Source organism: Pongo pygmaeus, chromosome 2, assembly GCF_028885625.2.
Source record: "Pongo pygmaeus isolate AG05252 chromosome 2, NHGRI_mPonPyg2-v2.0_pri, whole genome shotgun sequence".
Lineage (NCBI taxonomy): Eukaryota > Metazoa > Chordata > Mammalia > Primates > Hominidae > Pongo > Pongo pygmaeus.
In genome coordinates this window covers 108,932,291-108,959,424 of record NC_085930.1, presented here as the reverse complement: position 1 = coordinate 108,959,424, position 27,134 = coordinate 108,932,291, and the positions used below count along the sequence as shown (strand labels likewise).

The 27,134-nt window shown below is 41.1% G+C and overlaps 1 protein-coding gene and 1 pseudogene across 8 annotated transcripts; one reads left to right on the top strand and one right to left on the bottom strand.

The window, feature by feature from the left end:
• Positions 1 to 9,080: 9,080 nt before the first annotated feature.
• On the bottom strand, positions 9,081 to 11,337 carry LOC129034073 (suppressor of cytokine signaling 5-like; annotated as a pseudogene).
• Positions 11,338 to 13,062: 1,725 nt separating this feature from the next.
• On the top strand, positions 13,063 to 24,269 carry ZNF502 (zinc finger protein 502). 8 transcript variants are annotated; one of them, XM_063661982.1, is made up of 5 exons: positions 13,092 to 13,172; positions 13,808 to 13,899; positions 15,141 to 15,267; positions 20,632 to 20,745; positions 21,301 to 24,269. In XM_063661982.1, the coding sequence occupies exons 4-5, from the start codon at positions 20,691 to 20,693 to the stop codon at positions 22,878 to 22,880; spliced, it is 1,635 nt and encodes a 544-aa protein (XP_063518052.1). In that variant the 5' UTR covers positions 13,092 to 13,172; positions 13,808 to 13,899; positions 15,141 to 15,267; positions 20,632 to 20,690; the 3' UTR covers positions 22,881 to 24,269. The 8 variants fall into 8 exon arrangements, with proteins under 8 accessions (XP_054339499.1, XP_063518054.1, XP_063518055.1 ...); XM_054483524.2 differs by lacking the exon at positions 13,808 to 13,899 and having other exon boundaries at positions 13,063 to 13,172; XM_063661981.1 differs by lacking the exons at positions 13,092 to 13,172; positions 13,808 to 13,899 and adding an exon at positions 13,195 to 13,437.
• Positions 24,270 to 27,134: the final 2,865 nt, after the last annotated feature.

Sequence of the window (27,134 nt, the reverse complement as noted above, 5' to 3'; positions counted from 1 at the left end):
CCACTGAACTGGAAATGAGGAGTAACAGATTAATAACCCAGCTCTGCCACTATAACTGCCAACATAATTTTAAGAAAGTTTTATTTAACTTTTCTGGAGTCACTTTCTTCCTCATCTATGAATGAAGATAGATTATACTACTTCTTATTTGCCTTCATGGTCTGACAGTAATTTTCAAATTGTTATTTTATTTTTCACAAAGAGAAAAAAGTTTTAAAATTATTTTTATAAAGATCAATATTACTTTTTACTAAGTTATTGAGAGACTCAAACTGTTGACTCTACTCATTGTTTAATGAATTTCCCATACAGAATTGTGTTATATATGTGTATATGTGTGTATATGTATATCAGTATATATATATATATGCACAAACATTCATTGTTTAGATTACTTTGCACAAATGAACCTATTTTTAATGTCTATTCACAATAAATTTCCCAAAATAAATTATTTGGTCTTAAATTACAAAAACAAACAAATCAGAAAATGTGTTTTGGCTGGGCGCAGTGGCTCACACCTGTAATCCCAGCACTTTGGGAGGCCAAGGTGGATGGATCACCGGAGGTCAGGAGTTCAAGACCAGCCTGGCCAACAAGGTGAACCCCTGTCTCTACTAAAATACAAAAATTAGCCGGGCATGATGGCGGGTGCCTGCAATCCCAGCTACTCGGGAGGCTGAGATGGGAGAATCACTTGAACCCAGGAGATGGTGGTTGTGGTGAGCCGAGATCATGCCACTGCACTCCAGCCTGGGCGGCTGAGGGAGACTCCGTCAAAAAAAAAAAAAAGAAAAAAGAAAATGTGTTTTCACATAGAAAATATAAGGGCAAATGCAAATTAAAAATAAAAGGTTCAATTTACTCTGATGAAAACAGGAGAAGAGATTTCCCTCCCTTCCTTTTTCTCAGGACATTTGCCTTAGAAAACTTGTAAGTATTTTCTCTTTTCTTTGAAATATATATATATATATAGCCTTTTGAAGACTAGGCAGGACTTTTGCCAACTGGCCTTTTCTCAGCTCCATGACCAAGGAATGTTTTTCTCGAGGACCTGAAAGCCATCTCTTTGAATTGCAAAAATTGGAGCTTAGCTTCGATGGGTGCCCTGCTTGAAGTTGCGAAACTACCTCTGCCATAAAAAGTTGAGAAGATTTTCCTCTGGATAAAGCCAATTAGCTAACATAGATGGTCACTCGAATTACCACAATAAAGTTGGGAAAAAACATGTGACAAAAGGTGCTGCCAAATCCTCTTATTTGAAGACTAGTTATTGTTTATCTTGAAAACATGTATGTAATGGGTTGTATCTGTTTGGCTATATAAGGAGGCGAGATTTCTTTCTGCCTTTTCAATCTCTTTGTAGGTTGCCTATGATACGTGTTACATTCTAGTTTAATGCTTCTTTAATAGCGTGTTCTTTCCCTGCTACCTTTGTAGAGAGAATTTCTGGGTTGGAAGAAGGATTTGTTTTTAATTATATTTCCCCAACAAAGGTTTGTGGAAACTTTTCCACTGCCCTTTTTTTTTTTTTTTTTTTTTTTTTTGAGATGCAGTCTCGCTCTGTCGCCCAGGCTGGAGTGCAGTGGCTCAGTCTCAGCTCATTGCAAGCTCTGCCTCCCAGGTTCACGCCATTCTCCTGCCTCAGCCTCCAGAGTAGCTGGGACTGCAGGCACCCACCACCACGCCTGGCTAATTTTTTTTGTATTTTTTTAGTAGAGACGGGGTTTCACCATGTTAGCCAGGATGGTCTCGATCTCCTGACCTCGTGATCCGCCCACCTTGGCCTCCCAAAGTGCTGGGATTACAGGCGTGAGCCACTGCATCCGGCCACTCCACTGCCTCTTTTTTAAAATTAAAATTTAAATGTTTTTTCAATTGCCTCTTAAATGGATTTGTAAATATGAAAATTTCTCTTTGGAAGGCTGAGGAGGGAGAATCACTTAAGCCTAGGAGTTCAAGACCAGCCTGGGCAAAATGGCAAGATCTGGTCTCCACAAAGCAAGAAAGAAAAAGAGATAGGAAAGAAGGAAAGAAGGAAGGAAGGAAGGGGGGGGAGGGAAGGAGGAAGGAAGGAAGGAAGGAAGGAAAGGAGGAAGGGAGGGAGGGAGGAAGGAAATTTTCTTATTTCCTTTGCACTTGCATCAAGGTGTGGTCTGAAAACTACTTCTGGAACCGTGATTTGAGTTCAAAAAACATGCCTGCAGCCAGTTTGGATAGGAGTGAAGCTCTCACTTCTTTTTTTAACTTTCAATAGCCAAAAAAAGCATATAGAGCAGCTTGATTTTTCTTGTGATTCAGACTATGTCAGTTGTCAGAATAACTTTACTACAGTATAAGTTTCACATATTAAGAACTGTTTTGCCTTGTAATTCATTGGGAAACATTATCAAGTCTGCAAAAAAAATCCAATTTCCAAAGCCATTCTGTTTTGTTTTGTTTTGTTTGTTTGTTTTGAGACAGAGTCTCACTCTGTCACCCAGGCTGGAGTGCAGTGGTGCAATATCGGCTGACTGAAAGCTCTGCCTCTCAGGTTCACGCCATTCTCCTGCCTCAGCCTCCCAATTAGCTGGGACTACAGGCGCCCACCACCACGCCCAGCTAATTTTTTTGTATTTTTAGTAGAGACAGGGTTTCACCATGTTAGCCAGGATGGTCTCGATCTCCTGACCTCGTGATCCACCTGCCTCGGCCTCCCAAAGCGCTGGGATTACAGGCGTGAGTCACCACGCCCAGCTGCCATTCAGTTTTGATAATGGTTGAAGATGGTTCTTATTTAGAAAAAATTCAATCTTAGTTCTGATTTCAAAAAATCATAATAAAACCTTACCACTCCTAAGTCATTCAACTAGCATATAGTAGGGCAAGTTGGGATATCCAGCTTTTATTTCTGACAAAAATATACAGAACTGACAATGATTTGGTCTACAAGAGCAAATGAAGCTCACTGTTGATATTACCGGTTCAACAACACATCTAAGGCATTTCCACACACTATCTGCTCTGAATAACCATGTGTTTTTAACAACCTACATGCTCACAAGCTTTGTGCATTTATCGACTAAGCCTTTCCTGCTTCACACATTTTTGTTGTTGTTGTTTTGTTTTGTTTTACCATCATTTGTATCACTTTTAGCAGATTCTACTTTAGGTTGTACTGAATTGGTGTTTTCTCAGCTTCTTTGAAAATATTCTTACCTGCAGTTGTTATGTGCATATTACTCATAAAGGATAATTCTTTAGTCACTTCAAACTCAGCATTGACTTCTAGAATATCAACAACTGATCAGTAGAGCAGTATCAGTAACATCTGTCAACTCATCAAGAGCCAGGAATTGCTTAAGGCCAGGAGTTGGATACCAGCCTGGGCAACATATCAAGACCCCCACCTCTATAAAAAATTTTTTTTTAATTAGCTCAGTGTGGTGGCACATGCCTGCAGTCTCAGCTACTCAGGAGGCTGAGGCAGGAGGATTCCTTGAGCCCAGGAGCTGGAGGTTGCAGTAAGCTATGATTGTGCCACTGCATTCCAGCCTAGGTGACAGAGCAAGACTCTGTCTCTTAAGAAAAAACAGTCCTAGGCAAGTGCTATTGAAAGTGGAAAGTTTAGAGAATGCTATCTTTGATAAATGGAAAGCCCAACTCAAAATGGCTTAATGAAAAAGGAAATGTTTTGGTATGGGTTACTGAACAACCAAGGGAAGGTGGGCTTCAGGGTTAGCTAAGGCCAGTAACTCTGGCTCTGTTTCACTTTGAATTTCTTGCTCTGCCCTCCTCTAGGTATTGGCTTCATCCCCAGGCAGAGAGCAACATGATTATGGTGTTCTGTCTCTGATAGCCGCTCACAATTTTGTCCCCTACAAGAGAGAACTGTTTCTGTATGCTTGCTCAGAATGCCAAAAAATCTTTTTCAGGTGTCTCCTTTCTCTCTCCCTAGCCCAAAATGGGTCATACGTCCTGGACAGATGACAAAAACGACTATACATTTTCCCTCCGCCTCTCTGGAATGTCATTTGCAGCTCTTCCCATTAAGTAGTAGAGTCTATTTCTCTACCCCTTGAACGTGGTCTCAGCATGTGAGTTGTTTTTGCCAGTGAAACATTAGCAAATTTGTTGTAAGCAGAGACTTAAAAAGTGTTTGTATATTGGAGCTTGCCATCTTCTGCTGATCTGTGGAACTCTGAGGCTACCATGTTAAGAAGCCTGTGATTGAGGGATGACGAGTGACCGTGTGGAGTAGAAACAAGCCATCCCAGCTGAGCACTGCCCCCCACCCCAACCCTCACCAACCAACAAGACGTGAGAATGAGGCTATGCTGTCCTAAACAACCGACTTTGAGCCAGCCCAGATATGAAAACCACTTAGATGACCCACAGAATTATGAGAAGTAATAAATATTTGTTATTTTAAGCCACTAAGTTTAGGAGTGGTTCGTTAAGAAGCAAAAGCTAACTGATATATGCCCATTTCTGAGGCAGTCATAGGCAAGGGGAATTGCATTACTCTTAAGTGAATCAAGAGACCCCTTCGGAGTTGGGATTAAGTTGTTTCCATGATGACCATGGCTGCACGGAAGCCATGTTTTGTCAAAACAAAATGGAGTTTTGACAGGAAGAAAAAGAGGGAGAAAATGCATGCTGAATTTGGCAACTAATAATTCACTAAATATACTCTACACCAAACTTTATGTTGCTTCTTTAAGAAGGAAAACAAAGTTACCATTAGAAGGACTAGGCATAGGAACCAACATATATTTCTGTGTAGTGAGTGTGTCCTGTAGTATGCTTTGGGAGGGCAGCTGAGCTACCAAAACTTGGATTTCACAGTAGCAGGGGTTGGCCCTTTACAGGAAGCTAATGATTAGTTTAGGTTTTGAGAGTCATGTGATCTCTGTCACAACTACTCAATTCCACCATTGTTGTGTGGAAGTAGCAATAGAAAGAAAGTAAATAAACGAGCATAGTTGTGTTCCAGTAAAACTTTTTTTTGAAAAACAAGGAATGGACTGAATTTGGCCTGCAGTTTGCCAATCCATCAACCAGAGAAGCAATGTGCAATGCTGTACAGCGTGTAGTTCACGCAATCAGGTGTCACTCAATGTACACATTTGTATTGTACATTTCATATAATTTTCTTGGGAGGAAATCTGAGTTACCAGCAGTTGTATTTCCTGGAGAAAGGTAATAATACAGTACTGTGCATTGGACACTACATGTACCCCGATGTAAGAAGACAAAGATAAAAATACTTGTTTGTCAGAGATTAAATATACAACTTTGGGCCTTGCTTTCTTTACATAATCTGCAGAGGGGAATAAAGTTAGGTGTATTTCTGTCTCATGCAGAGAAGTGACATAGCTTTGTGGAGTGTGTAATTCTTACAACTTTCACGGGAAGAGTGCCAAGTTGTGAAGAATTATATTTCACCCAGAAAAGCAATATTCTTCTTAGTGCATTATGTTCAGTGCTTGACTGCTCAAAAAAAGTAGATCAAGCATGTTTTTTTGGATATAAACCAAGCAGGAACCCAAAGAAAAAGAAAAAGAAAAAAGAATTTAGTATTTTTGAATTTGCTTTGAAGTAGGAGAAAATTCAAAACTTGATTGAATTCCTTAAACGTATGGTTATTTTCTTTTGAATTGTGTAATGAAGTTCGGGTGGCTCACTGCATTTTTCATATTTAGAGCCTCAAAAAATCTTAATCTTGCACTGCCTCTGTAAATTGTATTACCTTCATGGAGAAGAAAGATGAGTTATTAGTAAGGATTTATCACTTAGGTTAATAATATATATTTCTAAACAATCTTTTCTTCATGTAATCTGCTGGAGTGAAAAACTGAGTTTCCAGTAGTGGTATCTCACCGAAAAGGGAAATTTGGCTGGGCGCAGTGGTTCACACCTGTAATCCCAGCACTTTGGAGGCCAAGGCAGGCGGATCACTTGAGGGCAGGAGTTCAAGACCAGCCTGGCCAACATGGTGATGCTCCGTCTTTCCTAAAATACGAGAATTAGCCGGGTGTGGTGATGTGCTCCCGTAATCCCCACTACTAAGGAGGCTGAGGCAGGAGAATCACTTGAACCTGGGAGGCAGAGGTTGCAAGGAGCCAAGATCACGACACTAGACTCCAGCCTGGACGACAGAGCCAGAGTCCATCTCAGAAAAAAAAATAGAGAGAAAAAAGAAAGAAAGAAAAGAAGGGAAATTCACTCGTATGGACTTTGTATTTCTTATGATCTGTTGGATTGGAAAGATGAACTATTAGCAGTTTTAGCTCTCCTAAAGTCACAACTTTCATGTCTGTAGAATGTCCCTTTTTATATATTCCCTTTGGAGAGGTAATCAGGTGGGAAAGCATTTAGCATCCAACTTGGTGGATAGTCCAAAAGTTATTTTTTATTATTTAGCAAGGTTCTCAGAGGAGGCAGTTGAGGGCTGCTATAGCAGCTCCAGAACCAGGCTCATTTTTTCCTCAAGTCCTGCCACCTTATAATATGGTTAGTAGTTTCATGCTTGTCACTTCTTGATTATAAGATGGCTGCTGCATCAGCAGGCTCATAAGTGTTTTCCAGAAAGGGAGAAGGAGGAAGTGCAAAGGACAAAAACATTTTCCAATTAAGTCTGTTCTTTCTAATTAGGAAAAAAGCAACATTCCTGCAGGGTCCATCTATAAGCTATAAGCTCTCCATTTATATTTTCTTTCTTTCTTTCTTTCTTTCTTTTTCTCTCTTCTTTCATTCTTTCCTTTTTTCTTTTTCTTTTTCTTTTTTTTTTTTTTTTTGAGACAGTCTTGCTCTGTTACCCAGCCTGGAGTGCAGTGGCACATTCTCTGCTCACTGCAACCTCTGCCTCCCAGGTTCAAGCGATTCTCCTGCCTCAGCCTCCCGAGTAACTAGGACTACAGTTAGCTCAGCTAATTTTTATACTTTTAGTGGAGATGGGGTTTTGCCACGTTGGTCAGGCTGGTCTCGAACTCCTGACTTCAGGTGATCTGCCTGCCTCGGTTTCCCAAAGTGCTGGGATTACAGGCATAAGCCACCATGCCTGGCCCTCCATTTATATGTTCTAGGCTAGAGATGTATCATATGGCCAGCTTTAGCTGAGAAAGAACTTGAGAAATCTGGGCACTGTGCCACTCTGAACAAAATTCAGTTTGGCTAGTAAGGAGGATGAGGAGAATAGATATTTTATGGGCAACTTGCAGTACTTGCCATGATATCCTTGTTAAACTGGTGGCCAGTGGATCTAAAATTCGTGGATATAGTTCTGACTCGCTTACAGATGGTGTGGGGAAAAAGGAGAAAATTTAGACAAGAACAACTGAAATGATGAAAAGGAAAGAGGATTGTCTGCTGTAGCCTTCAAGGGTCACTGGGCTTGGAATTCAAAGTTCTAGCTTTCTGACCTGATTCTGTAATGTACAAACTGTGTGACACTGGTTGAGTTAACTTCTATAAGCCTGTTACCCTTGTCTGTAAGATGGTGATGGAATGTTAGAAAGAAAGGGAGAATGGATATTGGATAAGCAAATGCGAACTTACTAATAGTTACATCTTGCATAGAAAAACAGCAGACCTCCCTATGGCATATTCTTCATATAATCTCTTTTTTTTACACCAAACATACTTTATTAGCACAAAAAAGCAGTCATAACAAGGCACAGCAAGCAGAAACATACGTTAGCACTCAAAGGGTTAGTGTTGCATACAAATGTAGCTTTTCTTTTTTGCAGCCTTGGCAATAGCTATAAGGATGTAAAATAACATTCTGTAGCAGCAGGTAAGGAAACTATGAAGCACTCAGCAGTGGTACAGAGCACATTAGCAAAAAGGCACAAGAATGGATTCGGCTACTTTAGTGCAAAATGTCTAGGACTGCAAATTCAGTTCAGTTATTAAGAAACAAACACTAGAACTTGATATAACTTCCAAAAGAGCTCACTCATGTAGCAGCACATATTATTCTAAGTGACAAAAACGTGCTAAGTTATTTACAGATATAATGGCTGTACAGTACCTTTTAAATCTGCAATTTAGGTTTCTGATTTTCCATTAATAATTAACTGCACTGGGCCGGGCACAGTGGCTCACGCCTGTAATCCCAGCACTTTGGGAGGCCGAGGCAGGTGGATCACGAGGTCAGGAGATCGAGACCATACTGGCCAACACAGTGAAACCCCGTCTCTACCAAAAATACAAAAAATTAGCTGGGCTTGGTGGCGGGGGCCTGTAGCCCCAGCTACTCGGGAAGCTAAGGCAGGAGAATGGCATGAACCCGGGAGGCAGAGCTTGCAGTGAGCCGACATCGCGCCACTGCACGCCAGCGTGGGCGACAGAGAGAGACTCCGTCTCAAAAAAAAAAAAAAAAAAAAAGAATTAACTGCACTGAAATTCTATAAATTATACTTAAGCAATTCAGCTATGAGAGTTTACAAAAAAGAGATAAATACTGCCATCCAAATTATTAATTATAGTTCAACAATAACCTCAACATCAGCAACCATTGTAGTTACTATTATCTGACTTGTTTGGGCATCTTCTAGTCTCATGTACTTCATAGTTCACAAAATCATCCTGGACATAGGAAAAGATCCAACTTTTATGAAACAATTAGACTGCACATCAACTGAAAAAAAATCACACGCAAGACTACATTGCAGCAGGTATTTCAAATGCCTGTTTTAAGTTAAAGCACTCATTAAAAAAAAAAAACCTAGGGCCTTTCAATAAAATTCTACTACTAGCTTTGTAAGTCTGAAATTTTAAGAATGACTATTTAGAAAATCTGGTTTACTTAACAGTACCTTTTGCAGAAGAGAAAAGGGGTCTGATTATAAACTACATCAACACTAAGTGAACTGCACTATGCCCTTGTGGCCAGAAAATTGCATTTTTTTCTAAAATGAAGGCAGTCTTTTATTTATTTATTTTTTTGACTTCCAAAGCTTGATTTATAGTAAATACAAACATCATTACGTTTGGAAGATTGTAGAAAAACTCTTAGAAAAAATAATTTCAAACATTAGTCACACTGTTGAAATACTTATCCAATATTAATAATTTGTTCTCCAGTAAGAAATAGAATTCTTCATAACAAATGCCCCAGTGTTGCCTCACTCAAATACTACAGCCATTAAAAACCAAATTGTTAGTGAAATCGGCAAAATGTGTTTGTAGTCTTACTGAACACCCGTAGCTCTATCCTCTGTTGTTCCAATAGGCACCATGTTTATCTGAATAAATAACAGGAGGTCACATCTGACAGATACTAACACTAAGCTTACATACTGTATGAAAAAGCCTAACACTGCTACGTGTGTTTGCTGTAGGTGTACTGCCTGATGCACATGAAAGCGGACCTAGTTAACACCCTTTGGGGACAGGAGAGTTTACTTTGCCTTGACTGGTTCTCGTTCTAACCAGCGAACTCTAACTTTGTGTTTATAATGATACTTTTTTTTTTTTTTTTGAGACGGAGTCTCGCTCTGTCGCCCAGGCTGGAATGCAGTGGCGCTATCTCGGCTCACTACAAGCTCCGCCTCCCGGGTTCACACCATTCTCCTGCCTCAGCCTCCTGAGTAGCTGGGACTACAGGCCTCCGCCACCACGCCCGGCTAAATTTTTATTTTTTTATTTATTTATTTTTTTTATTTTTAGTAGGGTTTCACCGTGTTAGCCAGGATGGTCTCGATCTCCTTCCCTCGTGATCCGCCCGCCTCGGCCTCCCAAAGTGCTGGGATTACAGGCGTGAGCCACCGCGCCCGGTCTATAACGATACTTTTTTAAAAAGTCCTGTAACATTGAGGGTAGAGGGAACCCATCAATTCCATCATACGTAGTGCATCTGCAGACTACCGCGTGACAGATATACCGCAGGCTAAAAGGAAAAGTCTTATTTAGTGATATAGCAAGCAATGGTTAAAAAAAACACGCACTAACTGAGATCTTTATAATGTTCTAAAAGTCCAGTTACAGTGGAGGAGTGAAATACACACGGGTCATGGCATCGAAACTAAAGTTCTGATTCCACTGCTCAACTCGGGCATGCAGGGATCTATTGTAGAGGCGGAAACTCACAGTTTCCGGTAGTCCTCTTGCGCAGAGTCCCTGAGCAAAAACGTGCCTTCAGGTTTCCCTTCAAGAAGGGCTTCTGCTTCATAATGGTCCACCACTCCCCAGTAACAGGGATTCCCTGTAATTTGAAGCAAATCAGGCACGAGACCTATGTGTAATCAATCTGTGTGTGGACTTTCCAAGCTCCTTGTCTGCTAACACGGGTATGGCTGTCTCCAGATATCTGACGCTGCTTCTACCTCCGTGACTGCAAACACAGGGTGGTTGTGTCCTCTTCCGAGTCACAATTAACTTGTGGAATTGCAGAACTGTCCCCACTTATTTCAGTCATTCCGGGAGCTAAATTTGGTCCCAGTTTATATAATGGATTAACCTGTGCAGTAGCTTCAAATGTATGTACTTGTGCACTGGGAGGGGGATCAACCCCTTCTTCAATACTAAGCCGTCTTGTCTCTCTAAGCCTATCTTCTTCGTCTTCTGTAGAAACCAAAGATGGATCAAATGTATCAAAAAATGTTGAATGTGGGCTCACAGGAGCTGTGTGCTGTTTAATCAAATGCCATTTTTGGGCTAAATCTGAGCCAGCAGGAAAAGGGCATTTCTCAAGCATTAATTCAGAAAGATGGATTTTTCTTTTATTGGAAGAGAGAGGCTTTTGACTGCTTGCTGTAAGTTCTCATGGGAAAACACTAGCCCACAGTATCCTGCAGCCTCTTTCTCAGAGAGCGACTTCCTACAGTTCTGTTGGACACACTGTCCATGTCGTGTACAGAACTTACACCATAGCGCCTCTCTCTCTTTGAAGTCCACTTCGAGTTCTACCAAACTTTTGATCAGTATCCAATGAACTCTAGGTCTTAGTAGAACAGGAATGTTTTTTCCTCGCACCCCATGGAGCATGTCGAGAGTGGGAATCTCTTCGTGCAAGTCTTGTTCCTGGGGTAACACAAGGATCATTATCCTTTTTGATGCTTATTTCAACAATTTGAGGAATTTCGGTGGCACAATTTTGATTTCTCTTTGAAGAATTATTTGAAGGGCTTAATCCCAGTTGTAAGGCGACATCTTCTTTTAAGTGACGGCTTTGTTGCTGAGGAGTTGAGTCTCCTATGCTGATGTTTTTCTCTTTGACAGACAGACATTTGTCGGAGTTCATGTTAACATTTTCACTACAGCTTCCTCCCTCATGACCGAAGAGATTCTGACACCTGTATTTGAAGTTATTCCACATTTTTCCCACTTTATCCATTGATTATAAAATCATCGGGGGCGCGCGGGGTGGCCTCATCCAGGACACCTAAGGCCAGGCAGGACGGGCCTGGACAGCGCAGTCACCGACAGGGAGAGTCCACCTACCCTCCGGTGCGTCCCGTCCCCTCCGACTGCCCAGCGAGCGCAGCCTCGCTTCCTCCGGACGGAGCCTGGGGACCCCAGCTCCACCGGATGCCCCCACCAGGCCCCTACCACCTTCCCTGGTGCCTCCCCCTCTGCACCGGTTTCCCATCCCCTCTCCTCTCAATCCGACCCCCGCTGCCGCCCGGAATGGAAAATACCTTCATATAATCTCTTTTGGTGGGGGTCAGATAAATATGATTTAGAAAGAGTTTCTATTTCTCACAGGGAAGCAACATTCATCTCTGGAATGTACACTTTAGATAATCTAGGGGAAGAAAGATAATTTTCCAGCAGTTTTAGCTCTCAGACAAGCAATATACATCTATGTGGAGTAATTATTTCCTGTAACTTGTTGGAAGTTGATGGTGACCTAGTCATTCATCAAATATTGATTGAATGCCTAGTATGTCAGCCATGCTCTAGGTGCTAGGGATATAGTGTGAATGAAACAGAGAAGGCCCCTGCCTTCATACAGCTTACATTCTACCAAGGGAGATAACAATTGGATAGAGTGAGCCGAAGAAATGGGAATATGCCAGCTAGGTGGTACATCCTTGCAGATGTGCAGAGAGCTTGCTTTCTGGATTTAATCTATGGCATCCTCATTTTTCAGTTTATCAAAAATGCAAATAATCTAAATTTCACCTGTTTCTAATTAATGAATACAACAAGTATTTATTGAATGCCTTCTCTACCAGTCATTGTGCTAAACATTGAGATATAATGAGAAATAATAGCTCCATATAGCTGAGTAGAGTTGTATAAAAATGAACTGATTGGGTCTTTCACAGTTGTCCTTGGGTGGGATGCTGCTTGTGTGTATCTTCCTAACAATACCTACGAAAGAAGTCCAAGTGTATGCATTTAGGGGGCACTGAATAGAAGGTTAGCTAGAGCTAGAATAACTAATAGTGATACGCGAATGTAAAGACCCATAAGGGCAACAGTCTAGGCGGTCAAGCGAGAATTGGCATTGGGATTTGAAGAACCAGGATAAATTGGATAGCAGAGGTTAGGGAGAGCAGGTAGAAGGAAGGGAGAGTATTCCAAAGGGAAAATCCTGGGAAAAAGATCTAGAGTCAGGAACAGGCAAGGGATTTCAGGGGGCCAATGGGAATTCAGTAACTTTGGAGCAGAATGTATATGATAGCCAAATAAGAGATGTTGATATTGAGGTCAGTTTGTGTGGGCCTAGATTGGGAGTTTGTCCTTTATTCTAACATAACAGGGGATCACTCAAGGTTCTTAATAGAGACTATTTTAAGCAGATAGAATTATACTAGTTTCTTGTTGAGATGGCCCATTCCGGCTCCTACCCAGCATCCTTTCCATCCCCAACGTCTCCCTCTACAGTTTTCCTGAGGGTTGAGGTAGCCACTGTGTTTCAGGCTGAGATAGTTGTTAATGGGATATCAGGAACGCGACTGGGCTTGACGGGAAGCAAGGCTGGAGTTACAGGCTGGGCTTAGTGGGAAGCAAAGCTGGAGTTACAGGCTGGGCTTGGAGGGAACGCCTTCGTCTAGGGTCCCATAGAGATGTTCCTCCCGCTTCCTAGAGAATCCAAGAATGGATGCGCGAGCCCGCTGCTGACGCACTACCGACCGCGCCACCACTCTTCCGGTTTCAGAAGTTAAGGCCGGAGTCCTGGCTCCAGTCAACCTCTGGGAGCGCTTGTGCCGCTCCGCGGAGAGTCCCTGGATCTCACAGTGAGCGGGTTGGGACCCAGGGAAGGGAAAAGAGGGGACCCCGGCGAGCCACGGCTGGGGCGGCGGGCTGGAGGGTTATCTGGGAAGTCAGCCCCGGCCTCGGTCCTCCCCAAGTTGCTGCCTACGCGTGCTGCCCGGACCTAGGGCACTCCTAGCGGCTCCGCCCGCCCAGCCTGCAGCCTCAGCACTGCAGACCCCAAGGCCCAGCACAGTGCCTGGCACAGAGGAGATGCCTAGGAAAATGGCTGGGTGAATGAATGAATGAGTGAGTGAATGATGGATAGATGATCAAGACAGACCTAGGACCCATGTCAGGAAACGAGGTCTTGGGGATCAGAATTCTCGATTCCGATACCAGTTTCTTCCCCCGGCTGGTCCTGTAGCTCCGAAACTTGTTTAGAGCCTGTTTTTATAGGAGACGGCAAATAGTGTAAAGCGCACTCGTTGGGAGTCTTGAGACCTGAGTTACAATTCTGGAGGGTACAGAAATCTCTAAAGTACTGTCTAGAAGTCTGTTCCTTGCTTCTTCACAAAGCTCAGTTGACAGCTTGTGTGTGATAGCATGTATGCAAACCTTAATGCCTCCCAATGAAGGGTTACTGTCCATTACATGCCAAACATTACCCCGAATTTAGTGGCTAGGCTACAAGAGAGTGACGTTGGAGACTGCCAAATGTCAAGATGCTTCCAGTCTTGTGTAGGACGATAAGTGCATAAGCAGATTTTGGTTGGTAATATTTTAAACTACATTTATTTAGCACTTACTGTATACCAGGCACTATTTGAAGCATTTGTGCTAATTGATTTAATCTTCACAACAGCGTATTGTGTGTAGGGTTTTTTTTTTTTTTTTTTTTTTTTTTTTTTTTTTTTTTTTGAGACGGGGTTTCACTCTTGTTGCCCAGGCTGGAGTGCAACGGGGTGATCTCGGCTCACCACAACCTCTGCCTCCTGGGTTCAAGCGATTCTCCTGCCTCAGCCTCCCGAGTAGCTGGGATTACAGGCATGCGCCACCACACCTGGCTAATTTTGTATTTTTAGTAGAAACGGGGTTTCACCGTGTTGGTCAGGCTGGTCGCGAACTCCCAACCTCATGTGATCTGCCCGCCTTGGCCTCCCAAAGTGCTGGGATTATAGGCGTGAAACACCGCACCAGGCTTATGTGTAGTTTTTAAGTGAGGGAACTGAGGTACAGAGAGAATAGAAAACTTGTCCCAGATCACATTGCTAAGTGACCCAAGGCTGCATAAGAGATAAAGTGTACTGCCACAGCTTGGGTGAGTGCGCTGTTTGGTGCCAAAATGCAGACCAAGAAGGGCTTCAGAGAGGAGTACATTTCAGTGTGGTCTCATTGGAGGGATTGTTAAAAATTCTTGAAAAACTTCATTTAGCTTGCCTAGATTCTTTTAGCTAATTATTGAGGGGTAAGGAGGTGGCATCTGGGGAAAAGCTTACAAGGTAGAGGGAGGAAGCCAGCTCTCTAGTAGGTTAGCAGGATAGGGCTGTTAAGAGCCTGTTTCCTTTTACCTTTCACCATAATACTCAGCTTTCCCCAGATCTGCAGAGGAATCTTTTTAGCATCTTAAAATCACTAACAGCCAGATTATTCCACAATAAGTATTTGTAGAAGCACCTGTACATTACTTTCTGGCAACTTATAGACCTAGGAGTCAGCAAATATGGACCAAATTTGGTCTGCCACTTTTTTTGGTAAAACCGTTTTATTAAAACACAGGCAAGCTCATTCAGTACATATTGTCTATTTCTGTTTTCAGACTACAAAGGCAAAGTTGAACAGTTGAGACAGAGACTATATTTCCCATTTAACCCATTAAACCTAAAAAAATTTGCTTTCCCGTCTGTTACAGAAAGTGTTTGCTGACCCTTGACATTGACAAACTGCTCAGCTCAGATGATCCATGATTAGAAGGATGTGGTCATCACCAAAATGTCTTTCTTTCTCCGTAGGTTTTAGTATCAACCATAATAGCATCTAACCCCTGTTGAGTGCCTGCCATCGAGTAGATATCTTTTTGAATGCTTTATGTGAATTAACTCATCAAGGATTCACGGATTATCAGAGCTGGAATGACCCGTAAATATTGTCTAATTTGTCACACTTTTCAGATAAATAGCCTGTCATGTAGGCCCACTCACATGGGCTATTGGCACAGCAAACTTTCCTGACTCCCAATCCAGTCTACTATCATCTTGTGAATGGGAGGCCAATACCATAGCCATTGGATCTGGCATTTTGTTTTAGTTTCTGGGTTTTTAAAAAGTAACTTTTTCTAACTATAAAAGTAATATATGTTTATTGAAGGAGAAGTAAAAATATATAGAAGAGTATAAAGGACAAACTAAAGTGACCCATTAACTGACCTAGAGATAAGTGTGTTAATATTTTCGTGGGTTTTCTTTGTCTTTTTTATATGTGTGTGTTTTATCTGTTTATTAACAATAGTTGCTGTTTATTGAGTGCTTACTTAATCCCAATATATGTGTGCATATTTCTTGTTTTTGTTTTAGTGTTTTGCATCTTCCTGTTTTAACATTATATTTTCTCATGAATATTCTTTGAAATTATGATTTTTGATACTTTCATAATCTATCTTTGCTAGTCTATCAATGTTTATTTGCCTGTTTATTTAACAATTGTAGTAATAGTGTGATCTTTGTACATAAATCTCTGTGCCATCTCTGATTATGCTTTTTCACTTTTTCTTTGATTACAGAAGTTAGTTATTCCTATGGGAAAATTTTCAAACATTACAAAAAGGCCTTAAGGCAAAAGTTTACCATAATTTTATTCTTCAGAAATGATCACAATAAATAATTTGTTATATATTCTTATAGATTTGTTAGTTTTTTTTTTAAAGTAGAGCAAAATATAGATAATAGAGGACATTTGGGAAAATTATTCACAATTCATTATTTTACCACAGTGATGATTATTTTTCCTTCTTGATCTTATTCAGATGTATTTTTAATTTTTAATTTTTGAGAGGGGTCTCACTCTGTCACCCAGGTTGGAGTGCAATGGTGCTATCACAGCTCACTGCAACCTCTACCTCCCAGGTTCAAGTGATCCTTCCACCTCAGCCTCCTGAGTAGCTGGAACCACAAGCACGACACATGTATATTTTAACAAACATATATTTTACATTATATTAATACTTGAAATGTTACTATACTGAGTTTTTTCAACATATGGCATAAATATTTTTCCCAATAAACACATATTTTCATTTTTAATTATCTTTATGTCTAAATAATTTTCACCAACCAGAAGTACCGTAATTTGCTAATCCTCAGTGTCCACCAGTAAAAAAACTTTTATTTCCATGTACATTTCAGGGGATATTTTTACAAGTAACAGAAGAATTCTGTTTCTCTTCTTTCTGGAAAGTTACTTCTTTCTGAGAAAATCCTATTAGTAGAATTACTAGGTCAAAGAATATAGTCTTTTTTTTTTTTTTTTTGAGATGGAGTTTTGCTTTTGTCACCCAAGCTAGAGTGCAGTGGCGTGATCTTGGCTCACTGTAGCCTCTGCCCCCCAGGTTCAAGCAATTCTCCTGCCTCAACCTCCTGAGTAGCTGAGATTACAGGTGCCTGCCACTGCGCCTTGCTAATTTTTTGTATTTTTTAGTAGAGACGTGGTTTCACCATGTTGGGCAGGCTGGTCTCGAACTCCTGACCTCAGGTGATCCACCCGCCTTGGCCTCCCAAAGTGCTGGGATTACAGGTGTGAGCCACTGCGCCCAGCCGAATGTAGTCATTTTTTATGGCATACTGATGACTCTGAGGTACACTACAGGTGGTGTATATACAAAATGAGCATTGTGTTCTGAATTCCTGTATCCACAAAATGTTGATCACAGCATCCTAACTATAACTGAAGCTACAACTTTCACACCTGATGTATATTGCCAGATTAGCTCCAGAAAGGTGGTACCAACTTACATTCGCACTGGTGTGTGAGAAACTCCCTGTACCTTTGTGAATCTTGAGTGTACCATTAAAAATAGATTTTCCAGTTTGATGTAAAAATTGATTGTTCATTCTTTCAGTTTCCATTTGCTTGTTTACCATAAGATGGAACATTGTTTTGATATGTTTATTGACCTTTTGTAATTCTTGGTGTATTTTTTGTATTTTCCATTTTTCTCTCAGTTCATCTTTTTTTCTTACTCATTTGTAAGAAGTCTTTATTATTAGGTCTGTCTATCCCTTGATATATAACTGAAAAATACCTTTTTAAAGCTTGTTTGTCTTCATTTTCTTTGTATTTTGGATATACAGAGTATTGTTTTTATGTGGTCAGATTTATCAATTTTTGTCCTATCCATTTTGCATCATGCTTGAAAGTGCAAACTCTAGAATGAATTATTGGTCATGTTTTATTTTGTGGTTTTATTTTTTATATTTAACCCTTTAATTGGTTTGGGTTTATTTTGGTGTGTGGCTCAATATAGTAATCGCACTTTTTTTCCAGGTAGTTAGCAATGGTGCCAACTTGATTTATGAATTATCTATCTTTTTATGATTAGAAATCCTGCTTTTATCATATATTAAATTATTTTTATTTACATCTCTTAGAGGATTAGAGATATTTTATTTAATTAATTTATTTTTGAGATGGGATCGTGTTTTGTTGCCCAGGCTGGAGTGAAGTGATGCAATCTTTTTTTTTTTTTTTGAGATGGAGTTTTGCTCTTGTCGCCCAGGCTGGAGTGCAATGACACGATCCATCTTCACCACAACCTCCGCCTCCCGGGTACAAGGGATTCTTCTGCGTCAGCCTCCCGAGTAGCTGGGATTACAGGCCTGTGCCACCATGCCTGGCTAATTTTGTATTTTTAGTAGAGACAGAGTTTCTCCATGTTGGTTAGGCTGGTCTCGAACTTCCAACTTCAGGTAATCCACCTGCCTCAGCCTCCCAAAGTGCTGGGATTACAGGCGTGAGCCACCACGCCTGGCCAATGCAATCATATTAATAGCTCACTGCAGCCTCGAACTCCTGGGCTCAAGTGATCCTCCCGCCTTAGTAGCTATGACTATAGGTACACACCACTACACCCAGCTAATTTTTGGTTCTTTGTAGAGATGACGTTTTCTATGTTGCCTAGGCTGGTCTCAAACTTCTGGCCTAAAGTGATCTTCCCACCTTGGCCTCCTAAAGTGCTAGGATTACAAGTGTGAGCTACCTCACCTTGCTGGGATTAGAGATCTTTTAAGTGTTTAGACTCACTGTTGGAGTTTTCCTAGCCACATTGCTTTAAAGATTTTATCTGTTACTCCTGTGATTTCAAGTACTTTTTTTTATGTTTAAAACTCTTCAGGCCACACCTCTCTCCTCTCTTTCAGCTATGTATGCCCTGTTCTACTTTCTATTTGGATATTTGAGACTAAAGATAACTTATTCCTTTCCAGACCAGTGTACCACTGTCACTAAAGGTCACTGACATCACCCAAAACTGGCTAATTATCCTTGACATCTCCCTGTCTCACCCCTCCCACCAATATTCATTCATTCTGGTTGATCCTTTCTCTTAATCCAGTCCCGATACTGGACTACTGAAATAGCCTCACAGGGGATCTTCAAGCCTTCACCTTGCCCTCCCCCTCCCCACCACTATGCATATTATCTGTTGCTGTAGACAGAGGAATGTGTTTCCTTAAAACAGTGGATCTAATCATGTCATGTATTCTATCAAACTTTTTCAGATCCTTATTATGGCTTTCTCTTCACTTCAGGGTAAAGTCGTTAAAATGTTTTTTGGGGTTCTGTTTGAACTGGCTTGCCTCAGGCTTTATGTCTCATTTCTGGTGTTTAATACTTGGGCATTACTATGTCTCCTTTATTCCTCCAAAGTACTGAGCTTGATTCCTTTCATATGTTCATTTTGTCTCTCTGCTTTTCCCTTTCATATGTCTAAAGGGGACCCAGACTATATTAAGTCCCCTCTGCTTTACATTCTGTAGCACACCATACTTGCAGTTTTGTAACTCCCATATTTGAAATGATTCATTTAATGTCTTTGTCCAGCTATGGCACAAGTTGGAGCCAGATAGGGTGTCTGGCTTCTTTTTCCAGCGTCTAGCACTGATTAGTCACCCAAATGCCACTCTGCTTGCATGAGTCTCTGAGTCTCTGTAGCATTGTATAGTAGCTTACAGGTCCCTTTATGTTCTTCCTGTGAATGAGAATCTGGAAAACCAGGTAGGATCATCTTTTTTTTTTTTTTTTTTTGAGATGGAGTCTTGCTCTGTCACCCAGGCTGGAGTGCAATGGTGCAATCTCAGCTTACTGCAGCGTCTGCTTCCTGGTTTCAAGTGATTCTCCCACCTCATTCTCCCGAGTAGCTGGGATTACAGGCACTTGCCATCATGCCCAACTAATTTTTGTATTCTTATAGAGACAGGGTTTTGCCACGTTGGCCAGGCTGGTCTCAAACTCCTGACTTCAGGTGATCTGCCTGCCTTGGCCTCCCAAAGTGCTGGGATTACAGGCGTAAGCCACTGCTCCTGGCCAAGGATCTTCTTAAACCTTTAAAACTCAATGCAGAAGCACAGATTGCACTGAGAAGTCCACAAGACCAAGCTTATGTACTTGAGCAGACTTATTTTATTCTTTCATGTCTTCCAAGTTCTTAATGCTGGTAAAATCATATCTGGATCTTCCCTTTTTCCTTGAATAATGCTGCCAGTTCTGCTTCTCACTTCAAGGTTAAATGGAGAGATATTTTTGAATGAACGGTTTTGGTATTGACATTTTTAAAAGGCAGCATTTACAGAAACGTATTTTTGCAACTTTTTTATAAGTCAAAACTTATTTCACAGTTAAATTTATTTCTGTTTCTTTTTAACTGCAGCCTGTCCTCTGACACTGAGCTATACCTGAAGAAAAACTGTTTAATTGATATGACATCTTGAAGAGGGGACAATCAGTGTGTCTCTAGTTTGTATCAAGTAGATAGCATTCCCTAACACTATCTCAGCTCCTTGGCATTTGGTAGAAGTGGGTAAATCAGACTTAATGCACCAGCTTTGCTATGAGGACATTTTGCTATACAACTTTTAACTATATTAACTGGCTTTTCATATAGATTATTGTATGATGGCCAGAGTGTACTAATTGATGTGAATATTCCTATTCATTTAATCTTTATCATTATAAAAAGGTAATGAATAACATTCTGATTTACTTATCAAGTGCTTAAATGTTTGATATTATGTTAGTCTGATGTTACCACTTCTTGAACAGCTAACAAATGGGGTGTGAACCTAGGAGGCTACAAGCCAATGCTGATTTTTGCAGATGCTTCCACATTGTTATCCTGAGAGTTATTGTGTGTGTTATTAGATAGTGTCCCTAGGCAACAGCTCTTTGTTTTTGTTCCGTTTACTGGGACAGTAATATTCCCTCCCTCCCTGCACCTTTTTTCCCCATGAGCAGGGCTCCCAGTTTTCCAGACCTGAAGTGTTTTCCAATCAAAGCGAAGAGACAATCTGTGGATGTTGAATATGCAAGGAGCTGAAGAGAGAGACATTAGAAGAGAGACTTGTCCAGGTGAGTGAGCAAGGGACAAGCAGTGGGAGAAATAGCCAGCCAACAGGAAGCCTTTGGAAATTTTAGAGGAGAAGCTGGTGAGGCTCAGGAGATAAAATAACTGTCTCTTATAGGGATGTTGGGGACAGGGGTGGGTGAACATATCTGGGGCCAACTTTTCCCCAGTACTAATTTTACCATTCTCCTTTCTAGCATTTTCCTGTTTACATTCTGCCACTCTCCACTCTGGATACAAACCATTCATGTTTCCTGTCTTACCCTAATCTCAGCCTGTGTGTTGGTGGTTGTTTTTCATTTATCTCCATTGTCTCATTCTCTTGCTCCTTGGGTGTCTGTAGCTACCCCTTCCATGGGAGTTCCTCGTTAATGGTGATCACATTACCCTAATGCATATCTCTTCCACCAGTTGCAACTCTAACTTACTTGCCACACTTGCTGTTACTGTCCCTTCGTCGTAGGCCATTACTGAGGTCTGCCAAAAGTTGAGGTCTTACAGTTTCAGGGGCCTTCACTCTGCCCTGTACAGGAGATATTCATTCTGCTGTTTTCTTTCAGGCTGGGTAAACAAGAACAAGCCTGCTCCAGAGCAGGATGTCTGTAAAATTGACTCATCAGGGATAGTAGCAAAGAGGTTCCAAGAGGATGAATACGAAGATTCTACATTTGAAGAAAAATATGCATGTGAGGGCATGAAGGAAAACTCTCCAAGGGAGATTGCTGAATCATGCCTTTTCCAGGAAGGAGGTTTTGGGGGAATAACTTTCATCCACAAAGAAGCACCCCCTGAAATTATTAGTCAAGGATATAATTTTGAGAAAAGCTTGCTTTTGACCTCAAGCCTTGTTACACGTCTCAGGGTTTCTACAGAAGAGGGTCTGCATCAGTGGGAAACAACTAATATACAAACCAATGATATTTCAGACCAAAGTAAATGTCCAACTCTCTGCACACAGAAAAAATCTTGGAAATGTAATGAATGTGGAAAAACCTTTACTCAGAGCTCATCCCTTACCCAACATCAGAGAACTCATACTGGAGAGAGACCCTATGCATGTGAGGAATGTGGGAAAGCCTTTAGTCGTAGTTCATTCCTTGTTCAACATCAAAGAATTCACACTGGAGTGAAACCATATGGATGTGAGCAGTGTGGGAAAACATTTCGATGTCGATCATTTCTTACTCAGCATCAGAGAATTCACACTGGAGAGAAACCTTATAAATGCAATGAATGTGGGAATTCCTTCCGCAATCACTCACATCTCACTGAACACCAGAGAATTCACACAGGAGAGAAACCTTATAAATGTAATAGATGTGGGAAGGCATTCAATCAGAATACACACCTTATTCATCATCAGAGAATTCACACTGGTGAGAAGCCTTACATATGCAGTGAATGTGGCTCTTCTTTTCGAAAACACTCAAATCTTACACAACATCAGAGAATTCACACTGGGGAAAAACCCCATAAATGTGATGAATGTGGGAAAACTTTCCAAACAAAGGCAAACCTCTCTCAGCATCAGAGAATTCATACTGGAGAGAAACCCTATAAATGTAAAGAATGTGGCAAAGCCTTTTGTCAGAGCCCATCTCTTATTAAACACCAGCGAATTCATACTGGAGAAAAACCATATAAGTGTAAGGAATGTGGCAAAGCTTTTACTCAGAGCACCCCACTCACTAAACATCAGAGAATACACACAGGGGAGAGACCCTACAAATGCAGTGAATGTGGTAAAGCCTTCATTCAGAGCATTTGCCTTATTCGGCATCAGAGAAGTCACACTGGAGAAAAACCCTATAAATGCAATGAATGTGGAAAGGGCTTTAATCAGAACACCTGCCTCACTCAGCATATGAGAATTCATACTGGAGAGAAGCCCTATAAATGTAAAGAATGTGGGAAAGCCTTTGCTCATAGCTCATCTCTTACTGAACATCATAGAACTCACACTGGTGAGAAGCTCTATAAATGTAGTGAGTGTGAGAAAACCTTCCGCAAGTATGCACACCTTAGTGAACATTACAGAATTCACACTGGTGAGAAGCCTTATGAGTGCATTGAGTGTGGAAAGTTCTTCAGACATAGTTCAGTCCTTTTCAGACATCAGAAACTTCATAGTGGTGACTAATGCTGCCATTTAGGTTATGACAGTTTCTCTAGCGAGAATGACTACGAATCTGACTGGAAGTAGAGGGGCAGGTAGAGTTCCTGGAGGGAAGGATGAAGGAGCCTTGGCTACTGTACTTTGAGAGGAATGTTTCCAGAAATGGAGGTGGGAGCTTAGGGAATGCAGAGCCTACTTGAGGTAGGCATCTGGGAATATAGGGTAGGAAGAAATTCTTGCTTTTCAGATAAAGCCTACACATTGCCATTGTCTCCCCATGTGACTCTTACAGCTTGAGGAGGCATTTGTTAAGTTAGCACTTCTGTTCACTTTACTACACCCTGCCCCACCTTCTGACTTGTCACCCATTTTCGTTGGCTGGCAGGTTGAGATATTTTTCTTAAACACTGCCTGTCAGTGGGAAGTGGCACAGTTCTGAAGTAGTGCAAGTCTAAGTAACCTCCAGATTTGAGGCAGCCCTGACCATGCTACCATGGGGGAGGCTCCCAACCTGTGGAAGTGGTCCTGTGAAAAGGAGACAGAAACAAGTAAGAGCCAAAAAAAAAAAAAAAATCCATATCCATTCATTAAAAAAATAAGGAGATATAAAGCAACAACTGGGCTGACCTCTGTAGATCTGCCAGTAAAGACGGCTTTCTTTCATTATCAGGGTGAAGGTCTTTCCTGATTCTTCCAAGCTTTGAGGTGACTCAGAGCTAAGAATGAAACGGGAGACCAAGTTAGAATTCATGATGTTGGTTTATGGGAAGGCAGTCATACCTGTTCAGAGAACCAGGAAGACTCAATATCTATCTCAGAGGAATAATGGTTACCCAGGAAAGAAATGGTCTGCTAGAGTGATAAGACTCAGAACAGGAAGCCTGCATGTGACTGAGCAAGTCACCTACATAACTCTGCCTGTACTAAGGTGCACACCTGTCTATTGTAAGTTTGCCTAGGCTGTTGGTGTACAGAGACCAGAGGAGAGATACCCACTGGGACTAACAATGTCCTAACAAAATGGTACTTAGTTTGTTGGTCTTTAGGAAAAAGCATTAGTGATGAAAGAAGAAAGAATTTTCAGTTGGTTGGACATTGGGGCCACTTAAGGAAGTGTTGACATTTGTTATGGAATGACTTTGGAAAGACTTCTAAAAGAATCTTTTTCAAATCCCTGAAAATCAGGATAGCACATTTTGCTACTGACTGTGACAGTATTTTATTCTTTTGAGAGAAATGACATAGTTTTCCCTTTATTTCCCAAATTCCTTTCATGTTCTTAACTGCTACCCAGAAATTGAGCTCCAGAAGATTGAGGATAGCCTTTGATTGGTATTTAAAATAATTTCTAAGCTGTGAAGCTTATAGCATTTTTAAAGTATGGCTATTAAAAACACTAAGTTGATTCTGCAATATTTGGTTATTTGGAACTCATTGATTTTTTTTTTTCCTAGCGCAATTGCCTTGTAGGGATAGGTTTGGGCCATGAATTACCATTAATGGGAATATGGTATAAATATATATCTTTTTCATGTTCTATGAAGATTATGTTCTTAAAACCTACCACCAGTGAAGTCATAATTGAGAAAATTAATACATTATGGGTAAACATAATGCTGTAAAAGCTTTCTAAATATGTTTGTGAAAATATTATTTTACCAAAAGCAAAAATGTATTTATACCTCCCAGATAAAAACTGCATAGTTTATTACTGGCACATAATACATGTTCAGTAAATATTTATTTCATGAATTATATCAACCATTGCCCAACAGAACCTTTCTTGGAACTTCCTGATGAATAGCTATTTATAGCAATATTTGTACACCATCTTGAGAATTAGTGGAGATTAGAATAGGGAGAATTTTTTTTCTTAAGAAGGAAACAAGAAAACTTTAAAGATATCTCAGGAGGCTGAGGCACAAGAATCACTTGAACCTGGGAGGCGGAGGCTGCAGTCAGCCGAGATTGTGCCTGTGCACTCCAGCCTGGGAGACAGAGTAAGACTTTGTCTCAAAAAAAAAAAAAAAAAAGAAAAGTGATATCTATAAGTTCTTGTGGGAAAGATTTTCTCAAGTGGAGCAGACTTGATCCTGAATTTTTAATTCTCAGGCTGAGAAAATATGGCATGTTTTTACCTTCTGGGGAAACAGAAAGGTAAACAACTGTTCTTTCCACTACCCTGACCCCATATTCTCACACTTGTACTTATGTGCTCCCGACTTTCTCTCAGTTGCTGGCCCATGATGTGCCTAGTCACTCCAGCGTGGCCCCAAACCTAGGCATTGCCCTCACCCTCAGTTTTCCCTCTTATTCAATCTTCATATCCATTCAACCACTATGTCCTGTTGAAGTTATCGCCTATCTCTGGAAGCCATCTCCACTGCAGTTATTGTAGTCCAGTCCCCTACTCCCTAGTTTATTTTCTAGACTATTTTATTTTTAATTTTAATTTTTTTTTGAGACAGGATCTCACTCTGTTGTCCAGGCTGGAATGCAATGGCATGGTCTCTGCTTACTGCAAACCCCACCTCCCAGGCTCAAGCGATCCTCCCATTTCAGCCTCCCAAATAGCTGGGACTACAGGCATGTGCCACTATCCTTGGCTAATTTTTGTATTTTTTTGTAGAGATGGGTCTCACTATGTTGCTCAGGCTGGTCTCGTACTCCTGGGCTCAAGCAATCTGCCTGCCTCAGCCACCCAAAGTGCCGGGATTATAGGCATGAGCCACTGTGCCTGGACTTCCTATTTTAAAATTTATCTACCAGTCTTCCAGTTTCTTGCCCCACTAGGCCATCTTTCACATTTCTTCTTGATCTTTGTAAGCGTAACTGGCTGCTTATTGTTTTCAGAATAAAGCACTAGTCCTTTAAAGAGGCAGGTGAGGCCCCTCATCTGGCCCATGCCTGAATTGCCATCCTCAGCTGCCATTCCTTGCCTGGCATGTTCTATTCCATAGTTCAAATTGCTGTGATTCTGGAATATCACCTCTGGACTCTATTTTGGCACTTCTGCACATAGTGTTCCTATTGCCTCAGTTCCTTTTCCCTGCTTCTGCTTGCCTACAAAACTCCCATTTTTCACTTAGGAATGTGCTCAAGCAGTATCTCAAAGTTGTCTCTAACCTCATGTATTTTTTATTCTGTCTTGTATTTTTCATCATTTTATTATGTTACATTATAATGGTTTGTTCACACATCCTTCCCTTTGTCAGCTTTGCTAGGGAAGGAACAATGTGAAATTTGTTTACCTTTGTATCAACAGTGCCTGGTACTTAGGAGGTGCTCAATAAGCATTTGTTGAACTCAAGAGTCAGACATTTCTCTGTGCCAGTCTGCAGGTTGTGACTTAGGTCCCCAGTTGTCAGCAGGAAGGAGGCATGGTGAGTATGCGTGTCCATGAAGTGTCTGCCAGGAGCAACAGTTCTGAAACTTTCCCTAAGATTGTATTAAACAGAAGATCCCATAAGAAACAGTATTTTTAATTAGATTTAAAAGTTCTATCACAATTTAACAAAACGCTTTCAATTATATTGATGTCAGGGTCAACAAGAGGAGGAAAATGCATGCAACTGCAGAGACATACCTGTGTCAACTGGAATACCTATGAAATAGCAGGGACTGAAGAGTAATGCTGGCCTAGCAGGAGGGCATTTGCAGTTTACAAATCCCAAACTAGGCCAGGCATGGTGGCTTGCACCTATAACCCCAACTGCTCAGGAATCTGAGATGGGAGGATTGATTCAGGCCAGGAATTCGAGAGCATCCTGTGGAATGTAGCAAGACCTTGTCTCTAAAAAAAAAAAAAAAAAAAAGGCCAGGTATGGTGGTGCATGCCTGTAGTCCTAGCTATTCTGGATGCTGAGCCTGAGGTGGAAGGATCGCTTGAGCCCAGGTGTTGGGAGCTGCAGTGAGCTAGCATCATGCCACTGCACTCCAGCCTATGTGTCAGAGAGTGAGACTCTCTCTTTAAAAAAACAAAACAAAACAAAAAAATACCAAAGTGGAAGCACTTCCTGAGATTTTGGGCACTGGGATGATAAAGAATTTGAGTATCTTGCTTATTGTGCACTGAAATTTAATTCATGACTTCAGAAGGACACGGATGGAGCCACATCAGATTCTCAGAACAAAAGAGAGAAGATGTGGTTGGGGTTGCTCAAGACCACACAACCCGTGTCAGATGAGGTTTAAACTGCAGTGTCCTTGGATTTCATTTACTTTTCCCTGTATTGGTCATACCTCTATTCCATATGCCTCTATATTTTTTATGGAACT